This window comes from Salmo salar, chromosome 20 (assembly GCF_965601325.2).
Source record: "Salmo salar chromosome 20, fSalSal1, whole genome shotgun sequence".
In the NCBI taxonomy this organism is placed as follows: domain Eukaryota; kingdom Metazoa; phylum Chordata; class Actinopteri; order Salmoniformes; family Salmonidae; genus Salmo; species Salmo salar.
In genome coordinates, this window is record NC_138310.1 from 66650757 (window position 1) to 66678740 (window position 27984).

A 27984-nucleotide genomic window follows, 5' to 3' on the forward strand; every position below is an offset into this window, starting at 1 on the left:
CAACCAACCAAGTGAAGCGCGGACATGATCGATTTGTTGCAGGAAACGCGGCGAGCTTCAAACCAGATTGGAATACAAACATAACACTCTCATTGACAGTTGGAGCAAACATAGCTAGCAAGTTTATTTTCCACACATAATCATTGAACATTTAGGCGAACATACTTGAAAACAACAGCTTTTGCAAACAGGAATAGTAATGTCCATCGTGACAGTACAACTTGGACAATGTGGCAACCAGGTAGGCCAAGAGTTGTTCGAGGTGATCAGCAATGATGCAAATGATACGCAAAGAAAGGTTTACAGTGAATGCAGCAGTGAGCGGTTCTTCAATGAGACTGCAAATAGAGGTAAGTTAGCTATTCCTAATGATAATAAGATGGTGCACCGCTTCTAACATGTAAACTTAACAGATGTGTATTTAACATTTAATGTTGTCTTTGCACAGAACTCGTGGCAAGGTCAGTGCTGATTGACATGGAACCCAAAGTCATCTCGCAGAGTATTGCAAAGACTGCCAAATCTGGGAAGTGGAGATATGGGGACCGTTCACACTTCAGTCAGAAACAGGGTTCTGGAAACAACTGGGCAAATGGGTAACGACGTTTTCAATGTGCAGAATTTGTTTGGAGGGGCTGGCCACCTTGTAATTATAAAGGCTCTGAATTTTTCATGACCACACGACGTGACAGGAAAAACTGGTCAGGTGACATCATGTACAGTGCATTCAGAAAGTATTCACACCCCTTGACTTTTTCCACATTTTTGGAAACGTTACAGCCTTATTCTAAAATTGATAAAGTAAACATTTTTCCTAATCGAGCTACACACAATGTCCCATGATGACACAGTGAAAACAGGTTATTAGAAATAACAAACAGAAATACCTTATTTACATAGGTATTCAGACCCTTTGCTATGAGACTCGAAATTGTGGCCGCCATCATTCTTAAATGGAAGAATGTTGGAACCACCAAGACTCTTCCTAGAGCTGGCCGCCCGGCCAAACTGAGCAATCGGGAGAAGGGCCTTGGTCAGGGAGGTGACCAAGAACCCGATGTACACTCTGACAGAGTTCCTCTGTGGAGATGGTTCTCCCATCTCTGCAGCACTCCACCAATCAGGCTTTTATGCTAGAGTGGCCAGACAGAAGCCACTCCTTAGTAAAAGGCACATGACAGCCCTCTTGGAATTTGCCAAAAAGCACCTAAAGGACTCAGACCATGAGGAACAACATTCTTTGGCCTGAATGCCAAGTGTCCTGACAGGAGAAAACCTGGCACCATCTGTACGGTGAAGCATGGTGGTGGCAGCATCATGCTGTGAGGATGTTTTTCAGCAACAGGGACTGGGAGACTAGTCAGGATCGAGGGAAAGATGGACGGAGCAAGGTATAGAGGGATCCTTGATGAAAACCTGCTCCAGAGCGCTCAGGACCTCAGACTGGGTCGAAGCTTCACCTTCCAACAGGACAACAACCCTAAGCACACAGCCAAGACAACGCAGGAGTTGCTTCGGGACAAGTCTCTGCATGTCCTTAAGTGGCCCAGCCAGAGCCCGGACTTGAACCCGATCAAACATCTTTGGAGAGACATGAAAACAGCCGTGCAGTGACGCTCCCCATCCAACCTGAAAGAGCTTGAGAGGATCTGCAGAGAAGAATGGGAGAAACTCCCCAAATACAGGTGTGCCAAGCTTGTAGCGTCATACCCAAGAAGACTTGAGGCTGTAATCGCTGCCAAAGGTGCTTCAACAAAGTACTAAATAAAGGGTCTGAATACTTATGTAAATGTTATATTTCCATTTTTTATTCTTAATATATTTGCAAAAATGTCTAAAAACTTGTTTTTGCTTTGTCATTATTGGGTATTGTGTGTAGGTTGATGAGGGGGGAAAAATGATTTTATCATTTTAGAAAAAGGCTGTAACGTAACAAAATGTGGAAAAAGTCAAGGGGTCTGAATACTTTCCGAATGCACTGTAGTTAGGAAAAACTCTATGCCCCGCATCTGACAGCAGTGTCCATAGCACTATAATATGACAACACTGTGTTTTCTTTTCTTTGTGTGTAGATACTGTGTCCATGGACCACGTCATGAGGAGGTAGTGATGGACATTGTGAGGAGGGAGGTGGAGCACTGTGACTGTCTGGCAGGAATCATGGCCATGATGAGTGTGGCAGGGGGCACAGGGTCAGGGGTGGGCACATACGTTACTCAGTGTCTCCGGGACGAATACCCAAACTCCTTCATCCTCAATCACCTGACATGGCCCTATGGCACTGGAGAGGTAAGAGGCTTGCTTCAGCACCTGCAAAACATCACAGATCTGTCAACAAACATGTATATACAGTGCCTCCGGAAAGTATTCAGACCCCTTGACTTTTTTCCACATTTTGTTACATTACAGCCTTATTCTAAAATGGATAAAATAAAACATTTTCCTCAGTAATCTATACACAATGCCCCATAATGACAAAGCAAAAACAGAAGGGAGAAACTCCCCAAATACACGTGTGCCAAGCTTGTAGCGTCATACCCAAGAAGACTCTGTTGTAATCGCTGCCAAAAGTGCTTCAACAAAGTACTGAGTAAATGGTTTGAATACTTATGTAAATGTAATATTTCAGTTTTTTTATTTTTAAATTAGCAAACATTTCAAACCTATTTTTGCTTTGTCATTATGGGGTATTGTGTGTAGATTGATGTGGACAAAAAAACAATTTAATAGATTTTAGAATAAGGCTGTAACGTAACAAAATGTGGAAAAAGTCAAGGGGTCCGAATGCACTGTAAAGGCCTAAGATTTATGTTTTACAATACAGACATATTTCCTATGGAATAAGAAAGTAATATTGCAAAGCATTTACTTTTTACATTTGTCATTTAGCAGACGCTCTTATCCAGAGCGACTTACAATTAGTGCATTCATCTTAAGATAGCTAGGTGAGAACCACATTTCCAAAGTAGAAATGAAAAACAATTACACAGTTACAATAATATCATTTTTGAATGTAGAAACAACATCATCAGTACTCTCTGGATGACCAGTTTTCACTAATTGCTGTATTGTGCTTTCCTTTTGAAGGTGATAGTCCAGAACTACAACTCTGTGCTCACACTGTCACACCTCTACCAACTCTCAGATGCCATCCTGGTTCACGAAAATGACACGGTTCACAAGATCTGTGCCCAGCTCATGAATATCAAACACATATCATTCAGGGACGTCAACAAAGTCATCGCCCACCAGCTAGGGAGTGTTCTGCAGCCTGCACTCACTGGTGACTCCCATGGTGTCTACAATAGAAACCCCATAGGTGAGCACTGAGCAACATCAACACTGTACTGTAACAACACACATTCTGTACATAAACATATGCCCCCTTCAAGTGTAGTCGGAGGACGAAACAAACCAGTGTGTCAGAAAGTCTTGAAGTTGCATATCACACACTGTGTTTCCAGGTGAACTGATGAGCAGCCTGGTATGTCACCCAGAGTACAAGCTTCTCAGCGTGTGCAACATTCCCCAGGTGTCCAGCTCCTCTATGGCTTACAGCATGTTCACCTGGCCGGGCCTGCTCAAACACCTTCGTCAGATGCTCATTGCCAACTCCAAAATGGAGGAAGGCAAGTGTTGTGTTCTCATAGTGCATTGGTCAGAAATGAGTGCTGTACTAGTCTTGAACACTAGGAGTCTGTATTGGCTAACTGTGAAATTCCAAATCAATCTATGTCCCCATGCAACTCAACATGGGTCTATTTATATTGATGCTGTTTAGTCATGAATTGTATTTTTTTAAATATTTTTTTGGGGTGTAGCCATGCTAGTTTGTATAAGCTAGCTTCTACATCATGTGTTTACTGTTTCATGTCCAGATGTTCATGTTAATGCTCTGAGGACTGTTATTTGTCAGGCATCGACTGGCAGGTGCGAGCCCCTTCTCTCCAGCCCGAAGGGATAGAGAGGACCAGGAGTCACAGACGACCAGGCTTCAACACCTCCCTGGCCAACCTGCTCATACTGCGGGGGAAGGATGTGAACAATGCAGAGATAAGTAAGAGACCAGTACATAGGTGTCTAACTACTATGGGACATTAGACTTTAATATAGATAGTAGTTGATTCCATTTTATTCATTCTAGAATCCAACAACTTTTGAATGTTTTTAAATCTATAGGTGGATTTCAGCATCCGAGTCTATATACCCCCTGGCTTCCAGCAGATGAGGCTTTCAGCATGTGGAAAACCCCAGTCCCCTTTAACAAGTATGAGAAGTCTGCTATACTGGTCAGCAATAGCCAGACTCTGCTGAGGCCTCTGGACAACATGGTGGGGAAAGCCTGGAACATGTTTGCCTCCAGGTACAGTTAGACACATCATGTAAAAAAGGCATGCATGTTCACTTACATTGACGTTTTCCAATGGTAGACTTCTGATTTAAACTACCTCATTCCCAGGTTATTGGGTTTCCACATAGTGATGTGGTATCTTTGCTTCCATAGGGCCTACATTCATCAATACACAAAGTTCGGGATCTCAGAGGAGGATTTCTTGGATAGCTTCACATCTCTTGAACAGGTCATCTCTAGCTACAGTCAACTTTGATGCTACGGTCTGCTTTGGACCAGTAAGATACGACAAAAACCAGGATTCACTCCAACTGCAAATTTGGACAATGTACTTTCAGATTGAGCCAACATATGCAGTGTTTAGCGTGAATGTGGTCTCTGAACATTGCCTTTTAAACTGCGCAATCAGATTGTATTCCGGCCTAAGCCAATAAAAAGTTGCAGGGAGCTGATGCTATATTGGCATGTTATTGGACGGGAGATTGAACATTACACAGGTACTGTTCTCTTGAGTCAAAGAGCATTAATGTTGAAAGAATTACATGTACATTTATGTAAAATGAATTTATACAAATAAAATTCCATTATTCAAGTACATTGAGGTGTATAAATACAAGTAACACATTTTATATGAACAAGGCTTTTTATTGACAATTTTTCAGAAAAGATCAATAATGCACACAAAACAGCCATGATGCCCTACAAAGATGTCTTTGTTGGGAAGGTAAGTTTGATTTGATCCATTAGCCACAAAAGGTACTGAAATTAGCACATGCTTTTAAAGGTTGTACCATAGTCAAGACAGCACTCTTCAGATGGTTAATACCCAGAACTTCAGACAGCTTACAGACTGTTGTCGCCATGTGATTCAAACAGTCAACACCAGTCTGATAAGCTATCTGACAGGATGGGAGAGGGAGTAAAATACCTGCAACAGCCAGGACCAGGTCTATACGAACCAGCTTCAGAAAACGTATTTTCCCGACAGGACAATAAGCTGTGATGATATACAACTCGCTCATATCTAGTTTCAAATTACAACATATCAATTCCATATTTTCCTTTAAATACATTATTCTCCAATTTACAATATAGCGATCCATATGCTTTGAGAATCTTGGCACTTACCTTTTGGATGTTAATTCTTTAAAAGAGGTTCAAGCATTTTTTCAATCTTGGTGGTCATGAGTGCCTAAGCACTATTACCTCAACAGTAGAAGACTCTCTATATACAATAATATGGGGCAAGCTTACAAGAATGGAAGCAATTGTTTAAATAGTGAGAGAGAAACTCAGACATGGAAACAAGAATGATTTAGGCATTTTTATATATTCTGCTCAAAGACCGTCTAAATGTACAGAATAAAAATGACACTAAGTTAGCTGAGTGTTAAGTTACAAATCCTTTTTGTTCCGTTTTGGTCCAAGTTAGTTCGTCCAGATCATTCAGAATACATGTGCATACATACCGTCCCAAAAAATATTTCCAGGATGTGCAAACCAATAACACATTGATCCGTCTTGATATTGCTATTTCCAAGAAACACAAATGACAGATGGTCTATTTCTGATCAACAGGACAAAACACAAGAAAATGTAACCCTGAAAACGTCCTTAGCATCATATCAGCATACACAATGTCTGAGTCCATCCATACAGTGAAATATTTGGTACAAATCAAAGTCTAGTGTTTAAGAACTGTGTTCAATGGAAGTAGGACCCTCCACCTTGCATAAGGCATTGCAGCTGGTATAGCTGCCAGCAAAACAGTTGACCTCCAGTTTCTGCTTAACTGTTCATAATATCCTATCATCAATCATCACACACTAAACACAGATGAGGGGAAACTACAAAACCTTAAGGACAAACAAACAGTATACATCCGTAAGCACACACAGAATAGTGCCAGTTCAGCCTCTTAAGAATGGAAAAGGGCGAGGTTAGTTTGAGACAGAGCCGAGGGACTCTCAGCAGTCAGTTGGTGAGTCTCTTATCACTTGGTTTTCTCCTCAGTGTACCTCTGCTGCCGACTCTGTTGTCGTCGCTTGGCGTAGCTCTGAGCCATGGAGTTGATGATGGAGAAGATAAAGTAACAGACCATGACCAGAACCACCTTCTCAAAGACCCATGCCAGCCAGTTCTCAGTCTGCACAGAGAGACATGCATACAGAGGAATATTACTCTTGACTAACACGAATGCATTACAATTTGTATTATCTTGGCAATCAATAAAATCACATGCTTAGGAAGGATGGATGATGGTAGTAGTGCTCTTACCGCCGGGGTGCCAGCGCCAGTGTGGTGGTGGAGTTTACTCCTCTGGGCCTCCAGGTACTCACTGAAGGGCTTCTGTATGGAGGGACCTACCCTTGGCAGAGACCTGACACAGTGGCAGGGCAAGGACATCCACAGGCAAGGGAGAGGCGAGGTGGGGGAAAAGAGGGAGGTAAAGACAGACAACATTATATCCCAGAGTACTTACCATATCAGCAGTATCCCTTCACATGGTAAAATAATGAGGCTTTGTAGAGGGAACCCTTGGTCCATAGGACCAGGGTTTAAAGAGAGCAGTCTACTGCTCATGATGTCGAGAGTTCCAATTTCTGTGTTTCTAGTTAGGCATCAAGTCTAGCTGGGAGTTGCCAGTGTAGTGGCTGAGAGCACACAGCAGAGTGAAGTGAGGCAGTCCTCATCTCTTATTTATTCCTGAGGTCCCTATAAGAAATCAGTCTGAGCCCAATAACCAGGAAGTGACTCGATATGCTGTCATCACAGCCTTATGGGTGAAAACAGATCAAAACTAGGCGTGTTCATCAATATGACTGTCCATATATGGGAGGGAGAGCAAAGGATTAGATCACTGTGTGGGCCCCTCAGTTCATCAGGGCTCTTTACATTATAGTTACAGGGAATGCAGACATAAATTTATTGGAAGAGAACCCTCAGACACCACAACTTGATGTACCTGAGTAACACCACAATAATTCATAGTTGGCAGTACTATACCAAAATAATTGGTATAGTTTAATCAATGTATCACAACCATCATTAAATACAATATACAAACATTTCTTAGACATGGTTAGAGTTTTTTTAAATGCAGGTGTTAATATAAACTTCATCTAAAACCTGACTAGACAGATTCAAGATAATTTACTATCGGGGTAAAAAGTTAATTGGAATTGCTGATCTTAAACAAAGGGATATGGCATGCCCATTCCCAGGCTAACTTTGAGTGACTCACTCAGCGACACACAAACTGCTGCAATCACCAACAGTTCCGATTCAGCATTCAAGCACCAGTGTAACACATAATAGTGAGTCTGACCAGTCAAACAATTGCAATGGTAGCAAGCAATTGTTCTTTCTCATGCGACTCATTTGAACTGTGAATAAGATACAACTAATTATCAGTTTATAGTGCTAAGATTTGTATTTTATTTGTTCATGATTAAAAAAAATTGTCAAGGAAGAGCTGAAGATTTTACCTCTATGTTAGATGGAAGTGATCATTTATTTTTCATTCAAACAGTGGCTTGCGAAAGTATTCACCACCTTGGCATTTTTCCTATTTTGTTGCCTTACAACCTGGAATTAAAATGTATTTTTTGTGGGTTTGTATTATTTGATTTACACAACATGCCTACCACTTTGAAGATGCAAAATTGAGTGTGCATAACTATTCACCCCCCAAAGTCAATACTTTGTAGAGCCACCTTTTGCAGCAATTACAGCTGCAAGTCTCTTGGTGTATATCTCTATAAGCTTGGCACATCTAGCCACTGGGACTTTTCCCCCATTCTTCAAGGCAAAACTGCTCCAGCTCCTTCAAGTTGGATGGGTTCCGCTGGTGTACCGCAATCTTTAAGTCATACCACAGATTCTCAATTGGATTGAGGTCTGGGCTTTGACTAGGCCATTCCAAGACGTTTAAATGTTTCCCCTTAAACCACTCGAGTGTTGCTTTAGCAGTATGCTTAGGGTCATTGTCCTGCTGGAAGGTGAACCTGTCCCAGTCTCAAATCTTTGGAAGACTGAAACAGGTTTCCCTCAAGAATTTCCTTGTATTTTGCGCCGTCCATCATTCCTTCAATTCTGACTAGTTTCCCAGTCCCTGCAGATGAAAAACATCCCCAGAGCATGATGCTGCTACAACCATGCTTCACAGTGGGGATGGTGTTCCTGGGGTGATGAGAGGTGTTGGGTTTGCGCCAGACATAGCGTTTTCCTTGATGGCCTAAAAGATACATTTGTCTCATCTGACCGGAGTACCTTCCATATGTTAGGAGAGTCTCCCACATGCCTTTTGGTGAACACCAAACATGTATGCTTATTTTTTTCTTTAAGCAATGGCTTTTTTCTGACCATTCTTCCGTAAAGCCCAGCTCTGTGGAGTGTACGGCTTAAAGTGGTCCTATGGACAGACACTCCAATCTCTGCTGTGGAGCTTTGCAGCTCCTTCAGGTTCTCTTTGTTGCCTCTCTGATTAATGCCCTCCTTGCCTGGTCCGTGAGTTTTGGTGGGCGGCCCTCTCTTGGCAGGTTTGTTGTGGTGCTATATTCTTTCCATTTTTTAATAATGATTTAAAATGGTGATCCGTGGGATGTTGAAAGTTTCAGGTATTTTTTTATAACCCAACCCTGATCTGTACTTCTCCACAACTTTGTCCCTAACCTGTTTGGAGAGCTCCTTGGTCTTCATTGTGCCGCTTGCTTGGTAGTGCCCCTTGCTTAGTGGTGTTGCAGATGCTGGGGCTTTCAGAACAGGTGTGTATATACTGAGAACATGTGACACTTAAATAAAGTTCCCCTGTGTGCAATCTAACTAAATATGTCATTTCTGAAGGTAATTGGTTGCACCAGATCTTATTTAGGGGCTTCATAGCAAAGGGGGTGAAAACATATGCACATACCACTTTTACGTTTTTTATTTAAGAATTGTTTTGAAACAAGTAATTTTTTCCTTTCACTACACCAATTTGGACTATTTTGTGTATGTCCATTACATGAAATCCATTTAAATTACAAATTGTAATGCAACAAGAAAGGAAAAACACCAATGGGGACAAATACTTTTGCAAGGCACTGTACATCCTGCAGTTATTGTTTCCCTGCTGCTGTCAGGGAGATTCTGGTGCAGTCAAAGCTAAACTGATGTGAGTCAGAACAGATTCCATCTGATAGGTGGTCAGCCAGCTGTGTGGGGTCCTATGTGGGGAATTGGTTTGCGTGTAAGGGAAATACCCTTAATGGTAAACACACACATCTGACTTTGATGTTAAGCTTTTATGATGGTATTTGTTCAGAATGATCAACAACTTTTTCACCATAGAATCAGACAAAAATGTAGGCTACACTCTGCCCATTGGCTGCTTTGCATATTCAAGCCTGTCTCAAAATACAACACTGCCCCTTTAAGGCTCTCCTGGAGGATGGTTGATCACCCTTGGTAGCATATAAAATACTGCAACATTACAATTATAACAAAATACTTGGTCTTATTAAATAATTCCCTCCAGGGCTCGAAATTAAGGGCGTCCCGTCGACAAATACTTTATGTCTACGGTACAAAACAGACTCTTAGACAGTTCTGGGAAGATTCATACAACCACTGCACAAAATAAAAAAAGCAATGATGCTGATGCAACAGATCAGACAGTTTAGCTTAGAATGTTGATACAGTAGTTTTATTTCTTAATATTATAAGCTCAACAATGTGCACATGGCTGTAGGCTGTGCGCAAATGTTCCAAAATGCAATTAGTGGGAAAACACCGCTCACTACATAGAACATGAGAAAAATGCTGGTTTCAATGGCATAGGCTATTAGACTTAAGTGTTTATAAAATAATTCCCTCAACATTTCTATGGTCTTATTTTGGTTCAGCTACTTTGAAATCCGGTTTTAAACAATTTTTATTTGTTTTTTTACTTAAGAGGACAAGCATCCATGTTGAGCCCCTGCCCCCCCAGGAAAGCAGAGGAAGAATGCTGAGTGGGCAAAGCAAAGCACCTCTCTCTTCATCTATACACATACATTAACAGACACATACTCACCCGATCAGAGACACCATCTGTTCCACTATGTGCTTGCTGAACGTTATAATAACAAACAGTTTCTGTGGGAAGACAAATGAATCAACTGGGTGATTAGTGATCAGTCTCAGTTAGAGACACAGACAGTGAGAACCTGAGTCGCCATCTGCACCGAGTTGGGGGACATATCCTATGAACACAGTGACACATGCCATCCCAGCCAAATCTGGACAGTAAAAGACCCATGAGGTCTGAGGGAGAAGAACAAAGCCTCCCCCGGACCCTGGTCCTCCTCAACCCTGGAGGGCTTTGTCAGATGCTGAGATCACTGGCTGGTACCACGGAGATGAATTGGTCTGGTTAGACGGCTCAGCTCTCACCACCACGACTCACAGTCAGTCTCTCACCGTCTGGGAGTAGATTAGTCACTGTGGCAGACTCAACAATAAAGCCTACAATTAAGAGTTTGATCTGGTTTACAAAAAGCAATGGCTCTCATTAAAGTGCTCTCCATACTCCTTTCATTTGGAATGGTCTTCTACAGCAGCACTCAAAGTACTTCAACACACAGAAACCATGGAATTACAGCCAACTGAACATATTCTGACATTGTCTGAATGTCTAATTGGTTAGTACAACTAAAATATTTACTTGTATGTGCATCTTGACGATGGCTTTCCCAATAAGCGTCGCTCCAAAGAAGGTCCAAAATGGTACCAGGAAGTGGCCACATGTTATACCAGCCAGGTCAAACAGAGGATTAGGTATCTGAAAGACAGGTTGTAACATGTGAAAATATATCCTGTAATAGAGGAGTTTGAGGTTTACCTTCATTTCCATAACTTCATTGCAACCAACATCAACATACAATATTCAGTGATGCACTTTAATAATAAAGGCCTCAACTTTAAAAAACAGTACAAGATAACAGAGTGCACGTCAAGTCATCAAATGTAGGTTTGGACTTACCGAGGCGCAGGCTAGAATCCCAAAGAATCCCACTTTCTGCACCATGTTCTGAACGCCCAGTTTTGCTCTTGTGACAAAATCCTGGAAACATAATTCAACAGTTTATTATCAAATATTACATTTATGCTTAACACCTTAACAAACAATTTTTTTCAATAATATCATGATATATAACCAAACTGAAAAACAAGTCTAATGTAATTCTGAAAAGGGTGTTACTTGATAAAGAATTCATGTGGTATAACAAACGCTATCAGATGGGCTATTATCTTTTCCTTTGATCTCTTTTAGCAGCTCTGCTAAAAGTCCAAGCCAAGAGTTGTTGGCAAAGAACTGTTGAACTCTTTTGATCTGATTGATATACACTATATTAAAATCAATGACGTCTTCAGTGATAATGTGTCAACCCTTGCCCTAAAACTATTCAGTTGTAAACGTCAGGTCAAAAACATCTGACATGAATCTCTATATCGAGACCTTAGGACTTACAAGGTTCCATCTGACATTTGTCAAAAAGGAGTTATTCACATAGAGTTTAGGAAGTCCTTCACGTGTAAAATGTGTCAGATTTGTGAAAAAGTCCATTTAAAATGAAAAAAATCTGAAAGTCTGAATCTGTGCAAACACCTTTGAACTTGGTGCTATAAAGGTTATATCTGCAATCCAATCACACAGAGCTGGGTTGTCAAAAAAAATGTCGATGTACTTTTTGAATCATGAAAGAGGAAGACATCACAAAACAGTCTGGGACTTGAAAAATACTCATCTCAAAACCATACATTTTTCAGATAGAACCTTCCAGTACCAAGTCCTTTGTTCATATCACAGGTTTTGCAATTACTTAGATTTTTTTTCACCACTTTTTCAGAAAAATGGCCATCACTTAAGCTCTTTATGGCAAACATAAATACAGGTGCCTTAAGGCATGTTTAAGAACCATTGGAGAGGCATTGCGTTTTTGTCTTGTTCGATATCAATATGAAAACCTTAAATTAAAAATAAATAAATAATAATTAACCTTCATTTAACTAGGCAAGTCAGTTAAGAACAAATTCTTATTTACAATGACGGCCTAGGAACAGTGGGTTAACTGCCTTGTTCAGGGGCAGAATGACAGATTTTTAGCTTGTCAGCTCGGGGATTTGATCTAGCAACCTTTCGGTTACTGGCCCAACGCTCTAACCACTAGGCTACCTGCCACCCCTTAATGGAAGGAGTATTTCACTAAAACTACAAACATACCACATTTTATTGATAACTAGCAAGTAGTTTACGGACTTTGGGTGTCAGTGACCAGAAAAATATATCAGTGTACTCATCCAGAGCTAAGCTTTAGCAATGTTGCTAGTTCTGCATAGGATATAGTGTATTGTTGTTATTTTAGTGAACTAATGACTGTGTAATGAACATTAATATATTTGCTGATGTGATTATAAAGAAGGAAGGGTATTCTCTTTATTTAATCATTAACATGTCTACCTGTTGAAATAATTGTAACATTCTGTGCCAGATAGAACCTTATGGCTGAACCTATATTGACATTTCAGAAACTTTTTACAAATGTTGGATTGGGTTTGGATACTCTGTAATTTAGGTACCTTTAAGGTGAGGACCTTAAATGGGTTATGAAAGAAGAATTCACTACCAAACAGTTCTGAGATGTTGGATGTAAAAACTTTGATACTCAATATCTCAAAACTATGCTTTGCGCAGATAGAACCTTATAGTCCCAAGGTCACAATATCTTAATAATAAATGAGTATGCAGTGGTACACACATTTACTAGTGAAGACATGATAAGATATTACTTCTTTATTTCAGATTCCATTAAGTGAGACTAGACTGGAGGAAAATCTGATTCTTAATCTAAGCTCTTTGCTTAGTTAGCAATCTAATCTAAAGGGTAGGCACTGGCTGTCATGTCAGTAGCCTGTTCACATTGCCTGTCCTTCAATTGAAAGGATCATGAAAGGCCTTAGGGATGATTAAAGGGGAGCTTGTTTCACCGTGACTCACTCCACTAGCAACGCTGTTACTGGAAATGGTGGGAGGAGGGGCTTTCAGAGAAGTCATGTGATAACTGGAAGCCAATCGCAGGCCAGATAGAGAAGTCAGTAGATAGTGATGGACAGTTAGGTAGAATTCCATCCCCAAATAAAATACTAAATGAGAGTATATAAGACTCCAGAGACTTGGGTGGAATGGGGCATTCAAGAGGTAGGCTACTACACTGTGAGAGGGGAGGACAGAGTCCCCACTCACCTGAGCAGTCTGTGCCTGCTCCAGCATCTCCTCAAACTCCTCATAGTCTTCGTCGTCTGGGTCTGCTCCAGATAGCCTGGCTGCTCGGGCCATGAAGTAGGGGGGCAACTCCCCAATGGCTGTGCCTGCACCCTGGAGAGACAGTCACACATTGATTTAGTTTAGCACTGGTTCATACCAGAGTCAAGCCTAGCTCTATGGTCTCTCACTACTAGAGAATCTCTTTGGTGAGGTTACGTGAGGTCAACTGAAGACTACCCATGTTGAGCCCTCAAGATGCCCCGATTGTTCTAAACCCAAAAGAGCGGTTTCCCCAGGCACAGATTAAGTCCTGGACCAAAAAACAAAAACGTTTTAAAAATGGACATTCCCCATTGAGCTTGCTTTTTTTGCCCAGGACTAGGCTTAATCTGTGTCCGGGAAACCACCCCATAGAGTTCACTAGAATGTTGAACCTAGATTTTAGGTTAATTCTACTTATTTTTGCCATTGAAGAAAGGCATGTTTACTCACCCACATACAGGCTTCCAGGCGGACCTTTGAGACAATGGACCAGAGTGAGATGCTGCCCTCCACTCCTCCCTCTGGACAGATGATCTGGTCTGGGTAGGGGGGCTCGGGGAAGTCTGTAGAACCACACTCGTACGCAGCCAGGGTGACTGATGCTATGTGTGGACCCTGAGAGCCAGAGGATAGATGGGTATTCCATAATTCAACTGAACATGTACAGTTGACACACACTAGAGCTGGGATGATAAACCGAAAATTACCGACACCACCTTCTTAGCAAAGCATTTAGCTTAATTTGTTGATTTTGCTACACAACAATGCAATCTGAAAAGCACATGACCTTTGCTCAAAATGCTATTGCGGGACAAAGACTGTTTTCAAAGCAACTACTGTTGTTCTAGTTACAGAGGCGATTCACAGCTTTCTGTGAGTATGTCAATGCGTTTCTCACCTCATAACATTGAGTTCATAACACCACTTTACAACCGGTGTAGGCTTTAGTTAGTATGGTTTTGATGCGCCCGCAGAGCCCAGTGCGCCATTTGCCTACATCAAGTAGCATAGGCCTAGCGCTGGAAAGTGTTTGTAGGACATTAGACTACATTTACTGATAGCCATGTAGACTAATCAATGAATCTATCTAGCTACAATATCATATTTAGAGTTTTGAGTTCCCACTTCCTCAGCTGGTGAATAATAGGCTATAGCTTGTAGGCCAATATGTACAAAGATGTCAGCAGATTCTCTACAGAGCCAAAAATAAATCTGATAATTCCAGATCCTATTTTGACAGGTTGCACATCAAAATATCAATCATGCATTTGCTGGATATGTTAGATGAAATCAAGGCTACAACCTCAGTTGTCTTACTTGGCACTGGAGAAATAAGTTGTCTAGAGCCGCATCGCTAATGTAAAGTAACTGTCAAAAAACATTTTTAAAAAATTGAGCAAAATAGTTATATTGCTATTAAATGTGACTTTTTGTACACAGCTCTAGCACTTACCCAACCCCCAAAAAAAGTGTTGTAATTTATTGCTGATTTATCGTTATTGGGGGGGGGGGGGGGGGGGGGGGGGAAATGGGTCAATTTACTGCGACATGGATTTTTGTCCATGTCGCCCAGCTCTAGCCACCTGGCTTCATTAACAAGTAAGGGCAGTCAGGGCACCTGAAACCACAACACAGGAAGCCTAGTATGCCGTATCCTATTGAGATACCAAAGTGACAGGAGATAGACAGAAGACAATTAGTCAGGGCTGATCACCATAGCTCTCCTTGAGAAAGCGAGCAGACATGCTGAGGAGTCTTCTTTTCACAATACGGGTTCACCAGGTCTCAATCCCTGCCTTTCCATTCCTTCCATTACAAATCTATACTCGTTTCGCCATGATGGTGAGTCAATGATAACAAAACAACACCTTTTCATTATTTGGAAAGAAATAATCCACGAAACACAGCAAATGAAATGCACGGTGGCCATTGCCTTGAATGTTTAGCAAAATAAGAAAAACAGTCCCTACATTTCCATCTGAATCCAGCATTACCAGACTCATGAATCATACAATTATGCCTGTAACCCCCAGCTAAATGGGAGTATGGTATCTGCTCCTTACTATGGGGTATCTAATTCTTTAGGTCTGAGGTAAATCCATAGCAGCTCTTTAGAGGGCAGATGTTTCTGGCACCATTGAACTTGGTACTGTCCAACATGTTGACCTCACCTCAGTATGGTAAAGTGTGCACAAAGCCTAACTATTTTATCAGGGAGCACAACCTCGTCATTCTCCAGATAGGAGGATATTGTTAAGTGGAGAGTACAAAAAAACAGTTAAGCAAGCACTCTCATATCAGCACATATTTACACAAGTGGTTGATATGTTAGTGATGCCTTGATTGAAATATAAAGCAAACATACTGGTAATATCCACATGAACATTTGTACAATACAAAGTAGGCCTACCGCTATAGAAATCATGACACTGCATCTTTGAATGAATATAGCATAATTTAAGTGTTTATAAGTTGCATTAGACTAAGTGGGGCCAACCACTATACAAATCATGATACTGACACTGTCTTTATGAATTCATATTGAATAATTTGAGTGTTTGTAAGTTGCATTAGAGAGCTACAGTTTCTAATTTTGGAGAAGATGACTGAAAGCTGATGGAAATAACCACCCTCACACTGAGTGGGGAGATGTGGGAAAGGTCATACACATGTCTAGGGAAGGTGACACGTCATGAGGTCAACACCACCAACACTACCAGAGGCTGTGGTTTACAGGCATGTCTCTACTAGTGGGTTTAGGTAGTGTTTAGTGAGGAAAATGGGTCGTTAGGCATAGAATTGGAAAGGCTATCAAAGTAAATTGTATTTCCAAAGCAGTTATTTCAAAAGTTTAGTAGAAACCTTGCAATTTCCTATTTGTAAATGTGGAGCTGTTGACTCAAGGGTATCTATATCATAAGATCTAGTGAACAATGGCCACCTCAGTGAAAAAAATGGGGACCTCGGCAGAATCACTTCCTTGTCTTCGTCACAGTTGAATGCTTCATTTCACCACAGCCAAGATGGATGTCACAAACATACCACACAGTGAGGAAGGAGCGTGACTCAACCGCAGTCACACTATGATCAGGAACTAGGGCTGTGGCGGTCATGGAATTGTCGGACGGTAATTGTCATGCAAATACAGTGGGGGGAAAAAAGTATTTAGTCAGCCACCAATTGTGCAAGTTCTCCCACTTAAAAAGATGAGAGAGGCCTGTAATTTTCATCATAGGTACACTTCAACGATGACAGACAAAATGAGAGAAAAAAATCCAGGAAATCACATTGTAGGATTTTTAATGAATTTATTTGCAAATGATGGTGGAAAATAAGTATTTGGTCAATAACAAAAGTCTATCTCAATACTTTGTTATATACCCTTTGTTGGCAATGACACAGGTCAAACGTTTTCTGTAAGTCTTCACATGGTTTTCACACACTGTTGCTGGTATTTTGGCCCATTCCGCCATGCAGATCTCCTCTAGAGCAGTGATGTTTTGGGGCTGTCGCTGGGCAACACAGACTTTCAACTCCCTCCAAAGATTTTCTATGGGGTTGAGATCTGGAGACTGGCTAGGCCACTCCAGGACCTTGAAATGCTTCTTACGAAGCCACTCCTTTGTTGCCCGGGCGGTGTGTTTGGGATCATTGTCATGCTGAAAGACCCAGCCATGTTTCATCTACAATGCCCTTGCTGATGGAAGGAGGTTTTCACTCAAAATCTCACGATACATGGCCCCATTCATTCTTTCCTTTACACGGATCAGTTGTCCTGGTCCCTTTGCAGAAAAACAGCCACAAAGCATGATGTTTCCACCCCCATGCTTCACAGTAGATATGGTGTTCTTTGAATGCAACTCAGCATTCTTTGTCCTCCAAACACGACGAGTTGAGTTTTTACCAAAAAGTTCTATTTTGGTTTCATCTGACCATATGACATTCTCCCAACCCTCTTCGGGATCATCCAAATGCTCTCTAGCAAACTTCAGATGGGCCTGGACATGTACTGGCTTAAGCAGGGGGACACGTCTGGCACTGCAGGATTTGAGTCCCTGGCGGCGTAGTGTGTTACTGATGGTAGGCTTTGTTACTTTGGTCCCAGCTCTCTGCAGGTCATTCACTAGGTCCCCCCGTGTGGTTCTGGGATTTTTGCTCACCGTTCTTGTGATAATTTTGACCCCACGGGGTGAGATCTTGCGTGGAGCCCCAGATCGAGGGAGATTATCAGTGGTCTTGTATGTCTTCCATTTCCTAATAATTGCTCCCACAGTTGATTTCTTCAAACCAAGCTGCTTACCTATTGCAGATTCAGTCTTCCCAGCCTGGTGCAGGTCTACAATTTTGTTTCTGGTGTCCTTTGACAGCTCTTTGGTCTTGGCCATAGTGGAGTTTGGAGTGTGACTGTTTGAGGTTGTGGACAGGTGTCTTTTATACTGATAACAAGTTCAAACAGGTGCCATTAATACAGGTAACGAGTGGAGGACAGAGGAGCCTCTTAAAGAAGAAGTTACAGGTCTGTGAGAGCCAGAAATCTTGCTTGTTTGTAGGTGACCAAATACTTATTTTCCACCATAATTTGCAAATAAATTCATTAAAAATCCTACAATGTGATTTTCTGGATTTTTTTTTCTCATTTTGTCTGTCATAGCTGACGTGTACCTATGATGAAAATTACAGGCCTCATCTTTTTAAGTGGGAGAACTTGCACAATTGGTGGCTGACTAAATACTTTTTTCCCCCCACTGTAATTTCCGTTCCACACTATCCCAAAGATGGTCTATTGGGTTGAGGTCTGGGGACTGCGCTGGCCACTCAAGTAAACTGAACTCGCTGTCCTGTTCCATGCAATGTTTTTCCACTCCTCAATTGTCTAGTGTTGTTGATCGCGTGCCCACTGGAGCCGCTTCTTCTTGTTTTTAGCTGATAGGAGTGGAACCCCGTATGGTCGTCTGCTGCAATAGCCCATCTGTGACAAGGATCGACAAGTTGTATGTTCGGAGATACCATTCTGCACCATTATTTGTCTGTTTGTGGCCTGCCTGTTAGCTTGCACGATTCTTGCCATTCTCATCAAACGAGCCGTTTTCACCCACAGGACTGCCGCGGAGTGGTTGTCTCATCATTCTCGGTAAACCCTAGACAAAAGATGTGTGTGAAAAGCCCAGGAGAGCGGATGTTTCTGAGACACTGGATCTGGCGTACCTACCACCGACGATCATACCACGCTCAAAGTCACTTAAGTTACTCATTTTGCCAATTCTAACGTTCAATCGAACAGTAACTGAATCCCTAGATGCCAGTCTGCCTGCTTTATATAGCAAGCCACGGCCACGTGACTCACTGTCTGTAGGAGCTATCCATTTTCGTTAACGGGGTGGTGTACCTAATAAACTGGGAGTATATTGTTACTTTTTCCTCAACTTGTTTCTCTTAACTTTATAGCAAGTCAAGCTAGCTTGCACTGCAGAGTAGCTAGTTAACTAGGCAACTAAATGCTAGGCTGAAGATACCAGTGTAGCTAGTGACCTCCACCTAATAATCATCATAAAAAACAAACGTCATTACCATCACAATAAACTTAAAAGGGGAGGCAACTGTCATAATATAATTGGCTTAACAGCCCATGTGTATTATTCAAGTCATCAATGGACTCTAGCGGCAGGTAGCCTAGTGGTTAGAGCGATGGACTAGGAACCGAAAGGTTGCAAGATCGAATCTCCGAGCTGACAAGGTAAAGATCTGTCGTTCTGCCCTTGAACAAGCGAGTTAACCCACTGTTCCTAGGCCATCATTAAAAATAATAATATGTTCTTAATAAAGGTAAAATAAAATAGCTGGACTGAAAACTCAATGTTTGAAAAATGTCAAAGCATGCTTCGTCTGTCTGACAATGGAGCCTTCAAAAGGGGGCATTGCGATTCCTCCCAGTTGTGAACGTCCCCAATGAAATGCATGACATCCGGCGTAACAGTGTACTTATGGGTAATGTGAACGAGGCTTAAGTCTGCAACTCAAATGATTTGAAAAAGTTCCATGAAAGTCATGAACTCTGCTCTGTTTCTGGCGCAGGCTACACACACTTCAGTCTCTACTTCACAATTTGACAAGCACTTGATAATATTCTCACCTATCAGACTATTCTTAATACTACTACACCAGCTCTGACGCTCATTGTTTGTGGCAGGGCTTGAAAACTATTATTACGGACTACAAAGGGAAACCCAGACGCGAGCTGCCCAGTGATGCGAGTTTACCAGACGAGCTAAAATACTTTTATGCTCGCTTCGAGGCAAGCAACACTGAAGCATGCACGAGAGCACCAGCTGTTCTGGTTGACTGTGTGATAACACTCTCGGTAGCCGATGTGGGCAAGACCTTTAAACAGGTCAACATTCACAAAGCCGCAGGGCCAGACGGATTACCAGGACGTGTACTCAAAGCATGCGCGGACCAACTGGCAAGTGTTTTCACAGACATTTTCAACCTCTCCCTGTTTGAGTCTAATACCTATATGTTTCAAGGAGACCACCATAGTCCCTGTGCCCAAGGAAGCATAGGTAACCTGCCTAAATGATTACCGCCCCGTAGCACTCACGTCGGTAGCCATGAAGTGCGTTGAAAAGCTGGTCATGGCTCACATTAACCTGTTGGGTCTAGGGGGCAGCATTTGCACGTCTGGATAAAAAAAATGTACCCGATTTAATCTGGTTACTAATCCTACCCAGTAACTAGAATATGCATATACTTATTATATATGGATAGAAAACACTCTAAAGTTTCCAAAACTGTTTGAATGGTGTCTGTGAGTATAACAGAACTCATTTGGCAGGCAAAACCCTGAGACATTTTCTGACAGGAAGTGGATACCTGATGTGTTGTATTGACTTTAAACCTATCCCATTGAAAAACACAGGGGTTTAGGAATATTTTGGCACTTCCTATTGCTTCCACTAGATGTCACCAGCCTTTACAAAGTGTTTTGAGTCTTCTGGAGGGAGATCTGACCGAACAAGAGCCATGGAACGATGATGGCCCATTAGACACCTTGCGCGCGAGTTCATGTTGGGTACCCTCGTTCCAATACGTTATAAAAGAGTATGCATTCGTCCACCTTGAATATTATTCATGTTCTGGTTAAAAAAGGCCCTAATGATTTATGCTATACAACGTTTGACATGTTTGAACGAACGGAAATATATTTTTTCCCCTCGTTCATGACGAGAAGTCCGGCTGGCTTACATCATGTGCTAACGAGACGGAGATTTTTGGACATAAATGATGAGCTTTTTTGAACAAAACTACATTCGTTATGGACCTGTGATACCTGGAAGTGACATCTGATGAAGAGAATCAAAGGTAATGGATTATTTACATAGTATTTTCGATTTTAGATCTCCCCAACATGACGTCTAGTCTGTATCGCAACGCGTATTTTTCTGGGCGCAGTGCTCAGATTATTGCAAAGTGTGATTTCCCAGTAAGGTTATTTTTAAATCTGGCAAGTTGATTGCGTTCAAGAGATGTAAATCTATAATTCTTTAAATGACAATATAATATTTTACCAATGTTTTCTAATTTTAATTATTTAATTTGTTACGCTGACTTGACTGCCGGTTATTGGAGGGAAACGATTTCCTCAACATCAATGCCATAGTAAAACGCTGTTTTTGGATATAAATATGAACTTGATAGAACTAAAAATGCATGCATTGTCTAACATAATGTCCTAGGAGTGTCATCTGATGGAGATTGTAAAAGGTTAGTGCATCATTTTAGCTGGTTTTATGGTTTTGGTGACCCTGTCTTTGACTTGACAAAACATTACACACAACTCTTGTAAATGTACTGTCCTAACATACTCTAAATTTATGCTTTCGCCGTAAAACCTTTTTGAAATCGTAAAACGTGGTTAGATTAAGGAGATGTTTATCTTTCAAATGGTGTAAAATAGTTGTATTTTTGAAAAATTTGAATTTTGACATTTATTTGGATTCAAATTTGCCGCTCTTGAAATGCACCTGCTGTTGATGGAGTGCACCACGGGTGGCACGCTAGCGTCCCACCTAGCCCCAAGAGGTTAACAGCGTCCTCCCGGACACCCTAGACCCACTCCAATTTGCATACCACCCCAACAGATCCACTGATGATGCAATCTCAATCGCACTCCACACTGCCCTTTCTCACCTGGACAAAAGGAACACCTATGTGAGAATGCTGTTCATTGACTACAGCTCAGCATTCAACACCATAGTGCCCACAAAGCTCATTATTAAGCTAAGGACCCTGGGACTAAACACCTCCCTCTGCAACTGGATCCTGGCCTTCCAGACGGGTGGATCCTGGCCTTCCAGACGGGTGGATCCTGGCCTTCCAGACGGGTGGATCCTGGCCTTCCAGACGGGTCGCCCCCAGTTGGTAAGGGTAGGCAACAACACGTCTGCCACACCGATCCTCAACACTGGGCCCCTCAGGGGTGTATACTTAGTTCCCTCCTGTACTCCTTGTTCACCCACGACTGCGTGGCCAAACACGACTCCAACACCATTAAGTTTGCTGACGACACAACAGTGGTAGGCCTGATCACCGACAACGATGAGACAGCCTATAGGGAGAAGGTCAGAGAACTGGCAGTGTGGTGCCAGGACAACAACCTCTCCCTCAATGTGAGCAAGACAAAGGAGCTGATCGTGGACTACAAGAAAAGGCGGGCAAACAGGCCCCCAGTGACATCGACGGGCCTGTAGTGGAGCGGGTCGAGAGTTTCAAGTTCCTTGGTGTCCACATCACCAACGAACTATCATGGTCCAAACACACCAAGACAGTCGTGAAGAGGGCACGACAAAACCTTTTCCCCCTCAGGAGACTGAAAAGAATTTTGCATGGGTCCCCAGATCCTCAAAAACTTCTACAGCTGCACCATCGAGAGCATCCTGGCCGGTTGCATCACTGCCTGGTATGGCAACTGCTCGGCATCTGACCGTAAGGCGCTACAGGGGGTAGTGCGTACAACCCAGTACATCACCAGCGCCAAGCTTTCTGCCATCCAGGACCTATATAATAGGCGGTGTCTTAGGAAAGCCCATAATCGTCAGAAACTCCAATCACCCAAGTTATAGACTGTGATCTCTGCTACCACATGGCAAGCGATACCAGAACACCAAGTCTAGGACCAAAAGGCTCCTTAACAGCTTCTACCCCCAAGCCATAAGACTGCTGAACAACTAATCAAATGGCCACCGGACTATTTACATTGACACCCCCCCATGCAGTCACTTCACCCCTACCTACAAATTACCTCAACTAACCTGTACCCCCGCACATTGACTCGGTACTGGTACCCCCTGTATATAGCATCGTTATTGTTATTGTGTTACTTTTTATCTTTAGTTTATTTGGTAAATATTTGAACTCTTCTTGAACTGCACTGTTGGTTAGGGGTTTGTAAGTAAGCATTTCACGTTAAGGTCTACACTTGTTATATTCGGCGCATGTGACAAAAAGTTTGATTTGATTAGAATTAAAATATGGTCTTTACATATAGCCTACTAATTTTAACAAGTGTATAAAACAGCCTCAATTTGTCGTAGATTCTACAAGGTGTTGAAACCGTTCCACAGGGATGCTGGCTCATGTTGACTCTAATACTTCCCACAGTTGTGTCAAGTTGCTGGATGTCCTTTGAGTGGTGGGCCATTTTTGTGAAAAACCCAGCAGCGTTGCAGATCTTCATACTAACCGGTGCCCCTGGCACCTACTGCCATATCTCGTTCAAATGCACTTAAATATTTTGTCTTACCCATTCACCCTCAATGGAACGCATACACAATCCATGTCTCAAGGCTTAAAAATCCTTCTTTAACCTGTCTCCTTATTTATTTATTTATTTTAAAAGCCCCCCCCCAAATAACATAGCCTGCACTCGAATAGAAAATGGAGGAAGCTCTTCCCTCATTCTCTCACTCACAATTTGAATTAGCAATAAAAAAATAAAAAATAAAAATCGAGCAATAAATAGCAGCACAAGAAAGCTTGGATCCTCTTTTAAAATAGTGGTCGGTCAAAATTCTTTACACACACGATTGTGCAATGACTGGGTTTATAAGAACACGTATCACTAGACTCTGTAGGCTGTAGGCTCTCCAACTCTGTTCCAGGGATCCTTAGGCCTATAGGCTATGCTTAGAGTTATTTGGCCACTTTAGTTGTGCTACGAACCTTGTCAAAACATACAGGCCTATTGGCTAGGATACATGATGCATGTGACTATGATTTGAAAAAGTCGCAAAAAGTGTCTTCCCTTAGACTGCACATGCTGACCATCATTCACAAGTGATTATTATTATTATTATTATTTCACTCATTAGACTTTTCTCAATTTAATTTTGTCTTTACATATGCCAAATAATGTGTGTGAAATTAGTTTTGATTTAGAATGGGCCATTATCAAGCACCTGTAGGAACAGGGGGGGAAAAAAAGACGTCATAGTGAATGGAGGACACTTTTCCCATGGTTCATTTTCATGCCAGATAACCTACTCCGGTTGTAAAATAAGCAATGTGCTTAATATTAGGAAAGTTGAGAAATAAATAAAGTAGGCCTAGCCTATAGAAAGCTGATAAGATCCTCTTCAATAGAGGCCATCAAAATTATTTTTTGCATAGCCTATAGAAATTTTGCGCATCATGGGCTTATATTAACACTTATTTCATTCTATGCATCAACCAGCTATGAGGAGCTGGCTCTCGCTGCGCAACAGGTGATCCTATTCTGCTCAAACTCAATGTCAGGGCTCTCTTTCAGTGTTTGATTTGATTTTCGATTGCATTTGCATTGATGTCAGAGTGATTATAGGAACAGATCGCTGAGTACCAGGTCATTAGCAACCGGCCGTTAGCAAGTTTGGTAGGCTACTAATGACCATCAGTGGCATCAGAGCGCAGTTTTGGAGAAGCCAAGTTACCGTGACTCAACGGTCACATGGAATTTGACTGCGGGTGTAGCGATAATACGGTCACTGTAACAGCCCTAATCAGGGCCCAGTTTCTCAAAAGTTATCTATTTGGACTTAGTTCAGATAGATAACTTTTGAAAAACTGTGCCCAGAGGTGAAAGGCAGATCTATGGAGAACTGAACACAAAGAATGAGATAGGAAGTATGAGGCCACCCACTGGACAAACTGTGGATATGTATTACATTTCTGGTAGTGGTCAGCGTTAAATATCACTCAGATGATGGAAATATCCTGTGCACAAAATATGTCCCTCTTGCTCAAAGAGGACAAGGACAAGCCTGTCATCTAATTCAACGTAACTATATATTTTTGTATCTATTGTGCCAGTTATGGAACAACAAGCAGAGCTAACAGACTCACAAAAATATCCAATGTCACATACTGTGCCAGCATTCTCAGATAAGTAATTACTACAGAGATACAGCAGGCTTTTCCACTGTCTGAGCGTGATAAGTTAGCTTATGTTTTTGTTGGCACAGCTGACAGGCAAGGGAAGGGTGGTTATCTTACTTACCAGGTATAGTAGGAAGGTATGTAGGCCAGTCCCAAGGCCTACTGAGGACAGGATGCCCAAACCTACCCAGTAGGCACACCACAGGAATCTCTTCTCCAGGTACTGCACATACTGCAAAGGAGAACAGACAGGAGGGGGAAAGAGAAGTAGAGAAAGCTTTAGGCTTTTGCATGGACATAGATAGCCATAACATACTACTGCAAAATACTTTTATCCTTTGGAGAGAACATTGGTGATCTATGTTATGCTAAGGATAGTGGTGGAAAAAGAGGAAATGTAAAAATTGTACACCATAATATCAACATATACATTTTGTTACATCCAATGTATTGGCCTGAGCCTCAAGCAAAAAATGTCTCCTCCTCAGATGACCTTTCCTCTAGAAATGCTGTGTATCTGAATGAACAGTTACTTATCTTTAACCATTAAACATCTCAAATAAATCAATTACAGAGGAGGTGATAGAGGTTTCTGTTTCTCTCCTTCCTTACCTTCTGGTGTGCTCCCTCAGTGGAGTAGGCAAGGGAGAAGAGTGAACACAATACCAGGATCAAGAACACTGTACCCCTTCTTTGCCATAACCTATAGAGGGGAGAAGTAAAACAGTTTATTAGGTACAACTACTTAATGACTAGACTGGCAAACTGAAAAAAGCTTTCAACTGATCAGTTGATTTCTAGTTTTACTGTTAAGTATTGGTGGTTTACTTTAATGTCCATTTCTTTAGTGTGATGAAGGTTTCCAGGAGGAAGTAGTGCAGTGTGACGATAGGCCTCCTCCACAGCACCAGAGCGAGACGCTCCTCCCGATCTTTCTGCCTCCTCTCACTCACCGCAGAGTCTGTAGATTCCGGAGCACACTCGTGAGGTCAGACTAACTTATAAAGTGGGATAGTTTTTAAAAAGCTACTGCAATATCCCATTATTTTGCTGGACACCAGGCGGTGTCAGAGGAAAGCCCTAAAAATGGTCAAAGACTCCAGTCACCCTAGTCATAGACTGATCTCTCTGCTACCGCACTGCAAGCGGTACCGGAGCGCCAAGTCTAAGTCCAAGAGGCTTCTAAAACAACTTCTACACCCAAGCCATAAGACTCCTGAACATCTAATCAAATGGCTACCCAGACTATTTGCATTCCCCTCCCCCCCTTTACACTGCTGCTACTCTCTGTTATTATCTATGCATTGTCACTTTAATTCTACCTACATGTACATATTACCTCAACTAACCGGTGCCCCCGCACATTGAATTTGTACCAGTACCCCCTGTATATAGCCTCGCTATTGTTATTTACTGCTGCTCTTTAATTATTTGTTACTTTTTTTGTTGTATTTTCTTAACTGCATTGTTGGTTAAGGGCTCGTAAGTAAGCATTTCACTCTAAGGTCTACACCTGTTGTATTCGGCGCATGTGACAAATACAATTTAATTTGACAGACTATCTTGACTTTCACAAAGTCATGTGACTGTCTAGGCCTAAGTAGGAACATAAAACTAGCAATTGGTGGTGTTCTATAGTCTAGACCTTTTAATCATTTAGTTGTTAATTAACTATGGAATAAATTAGTACCCAACAGCTTGGGACCATTCTGGCAATACTGGAATGTTGCAAGAATAATTTTTGCCGTTGCTGCTTACCAATAGCAACACACACCATTCTCCTTCCTTGGTAAAATTGTTTATCTATTCTCCATAAAAACACAGCCTAATGCTGGTTCAGTTGGAGCAGTTTCAAAACCAACCTGCAAAATGTCCATTCTGTTTGTCTTTGGTTCCTCGCTTCTGTGGTTGTTCACAGCTTGCCCCATTCTTTGCCATCTCATTCACTGTTGAATCGACCAGACAACCTGAAGACAAGACCAGCAAATACGTTTTTTTTTTTTTTTGGCCTCTGTCAACGGTAGGAAGCACATTAGCTAGTTATTGCTTGTCACTAAATGACAGCTAGTGGAAGATGTTGCCACACGCTAAAGTTGGCTAGCTAACCGGCATACAAGCTAACAAACAGCTGATAACAAGTAACCCTTATTCACGACTCAAACTCCATTGGATTACATTGGCCGGCTGTATAAACCACCATGGGTTTTCAAGAACTAGCTAACAAGTAGCGTGTGTAATATCACTCCCTTAGCTAGCTGGCTGGAGTGAGTTTATAAAAACATAGTTAGCTACAATTAATTGTTCAATGTTTCTAACTATTAATAACGGATTATAAACTACAGTAACCCATTGCATGTTGACGTCGCTAGTTGGCCAGATAGCTCTGTCTAGCTAAGTGGCTAGCTAACGACACTGTGGAAATAGTATAGGCTACAACAACCATGGAAACATGTTAGGATCTAGTTACTTCAGTTGTTGTGTTGACTGTAATGCCACAACTCTGTTCACATTCGAAAATGATACATATTCTAGACAAATATAAATGTGTTAGTCACACAAATTGAATGAAATGATCTGTCATACCTACGAATCTTCTTCCTGGAGGAATGTTCTTCTTCTATGGTATATTGGCGATCGCACAACTTAATGTGCATCCCGCCACCTACTGTGCGGGGTGGAAACAGGATTCCCAAAAATTTAACAAAATACACCCCCCCCCCCCCCCCCCCCAAAAAACTACCAAACTACCAAAAAATAAACTAAACCAAATCAAACAACTTTTCAGTAAAAAAATAAAACAGATCTTATTCCTACACAGCCTCAAGGGGAACCTGGGAGGGTGGGTCTTCCGGTGCCAGTACTCCTTGCAAGTCTTCAGATGTAAAATCCTTAAGTC

At 41.7% G+C, this 27984-nt stretch overlaps 2 protein-coding genes across 4 annotated transcripts; one reads left to right on the plus strand and one right to left on the minus strand.

Annotated features, from left to right (window-relative positions):
* The first annotated feature begins 12 nt into the window (after window positions 1-12).
* On the plus strand, window positions 13-4946 carry tubd1 (tubulin, delta 1). Its single transcript, XM_014162952.3, has 8 exons — window positions 13-350; window positions 449-596; window positions 2073-2289; window positions 3088-3319; window positions 3465-3629; window positions 3917-4057; window positions 4180-4363; window positions 4505-4946. The coding sequence occupies exons 1-8, from the start codon at window positions 200-202 to the stop codon at window positions 4605-4607; spliced, it is 1341 nt and encodes a 446-aa protein (XP_014018427.1). The 5' UTR covers window positions 13-199; the 3' UTR covers window positions 4608-4946.
* Window positions 4947-5662: 716 nt separating this feature from the next.
* Window positions 5663-27754, minus strand: vmp1 (vacuole membrane protein 1). 3 transcript variants are annotated; one of them, XM_014162779.2, is made up of 12 exons: window positions 27672-27754; window positions 26951-27055; window positions 25917-26049; window positions 25701-25791; window positions 25210-25320; window positions 14130-14294; window positions 13617-13748; window positions 11355-11435; window positions 11037-11153; window positions 10407-10468; window positions 6629-6731; window positions 5663-6497 (listed from the first exon to the last, which is right to left on the minus strand). In XM_014162779.2, exons 2-12 carry the CDS (start codon window positions 27024-27026, stop codon window positions 6345-6347), a joined length of 1224 nt encoding a protein of 407 aa, XP_014018254.1. In that variant the 5' UTR covers window positions 27027-27055; window positions 27672-27754; the 3' UTR covers window positions 5663-6344.
* Window positions 27755-27984: the final 230 nt, after the last annotated feature.

Coding starts and splice junctions, on each gene's coding strand:
- tubd1 (XM_014162952.3), top strand. CDS start 200: ATGTCCATCGTGACAGTACAACTTGGACAATGTGGCAACCAGGTAGGC. Junction 597..2,072: donor GGAAACAACTGGGCAAATGG/GTAACGACGTTT, acceptor CTTTGTGTGTAG/ATACTGTGTCCATGGACCAC. Junction 4,058..4,179: donor TGTGAACAATGCAGAGATAA/GTAAGAGACCAG, acceptor TTAAATCTATAG/GTGGATTTCAGCATCCGAGT.
- vmp1 (XM_014162779.2), bottom strand. CDS start 27,026: ATGGCAAAGAATGGGGCAAGCTGTGAACAACCACAGAAGCGAGGAACC. Junction 25,792..25,916: donor CTAAAGAAATGGACATTAAA/GTAAACCACCAA, acceptor TCCCCTCTATAG/GTTATGGCAAAGAAGGGGTA. Junction 6,498..6,628: donor CTGGCGCTGGCACCCCGGCG/GTAAGAGCACTA, acceptor CTCTCTGTGCAG/ACTGAGAACTGGCTGGCATG.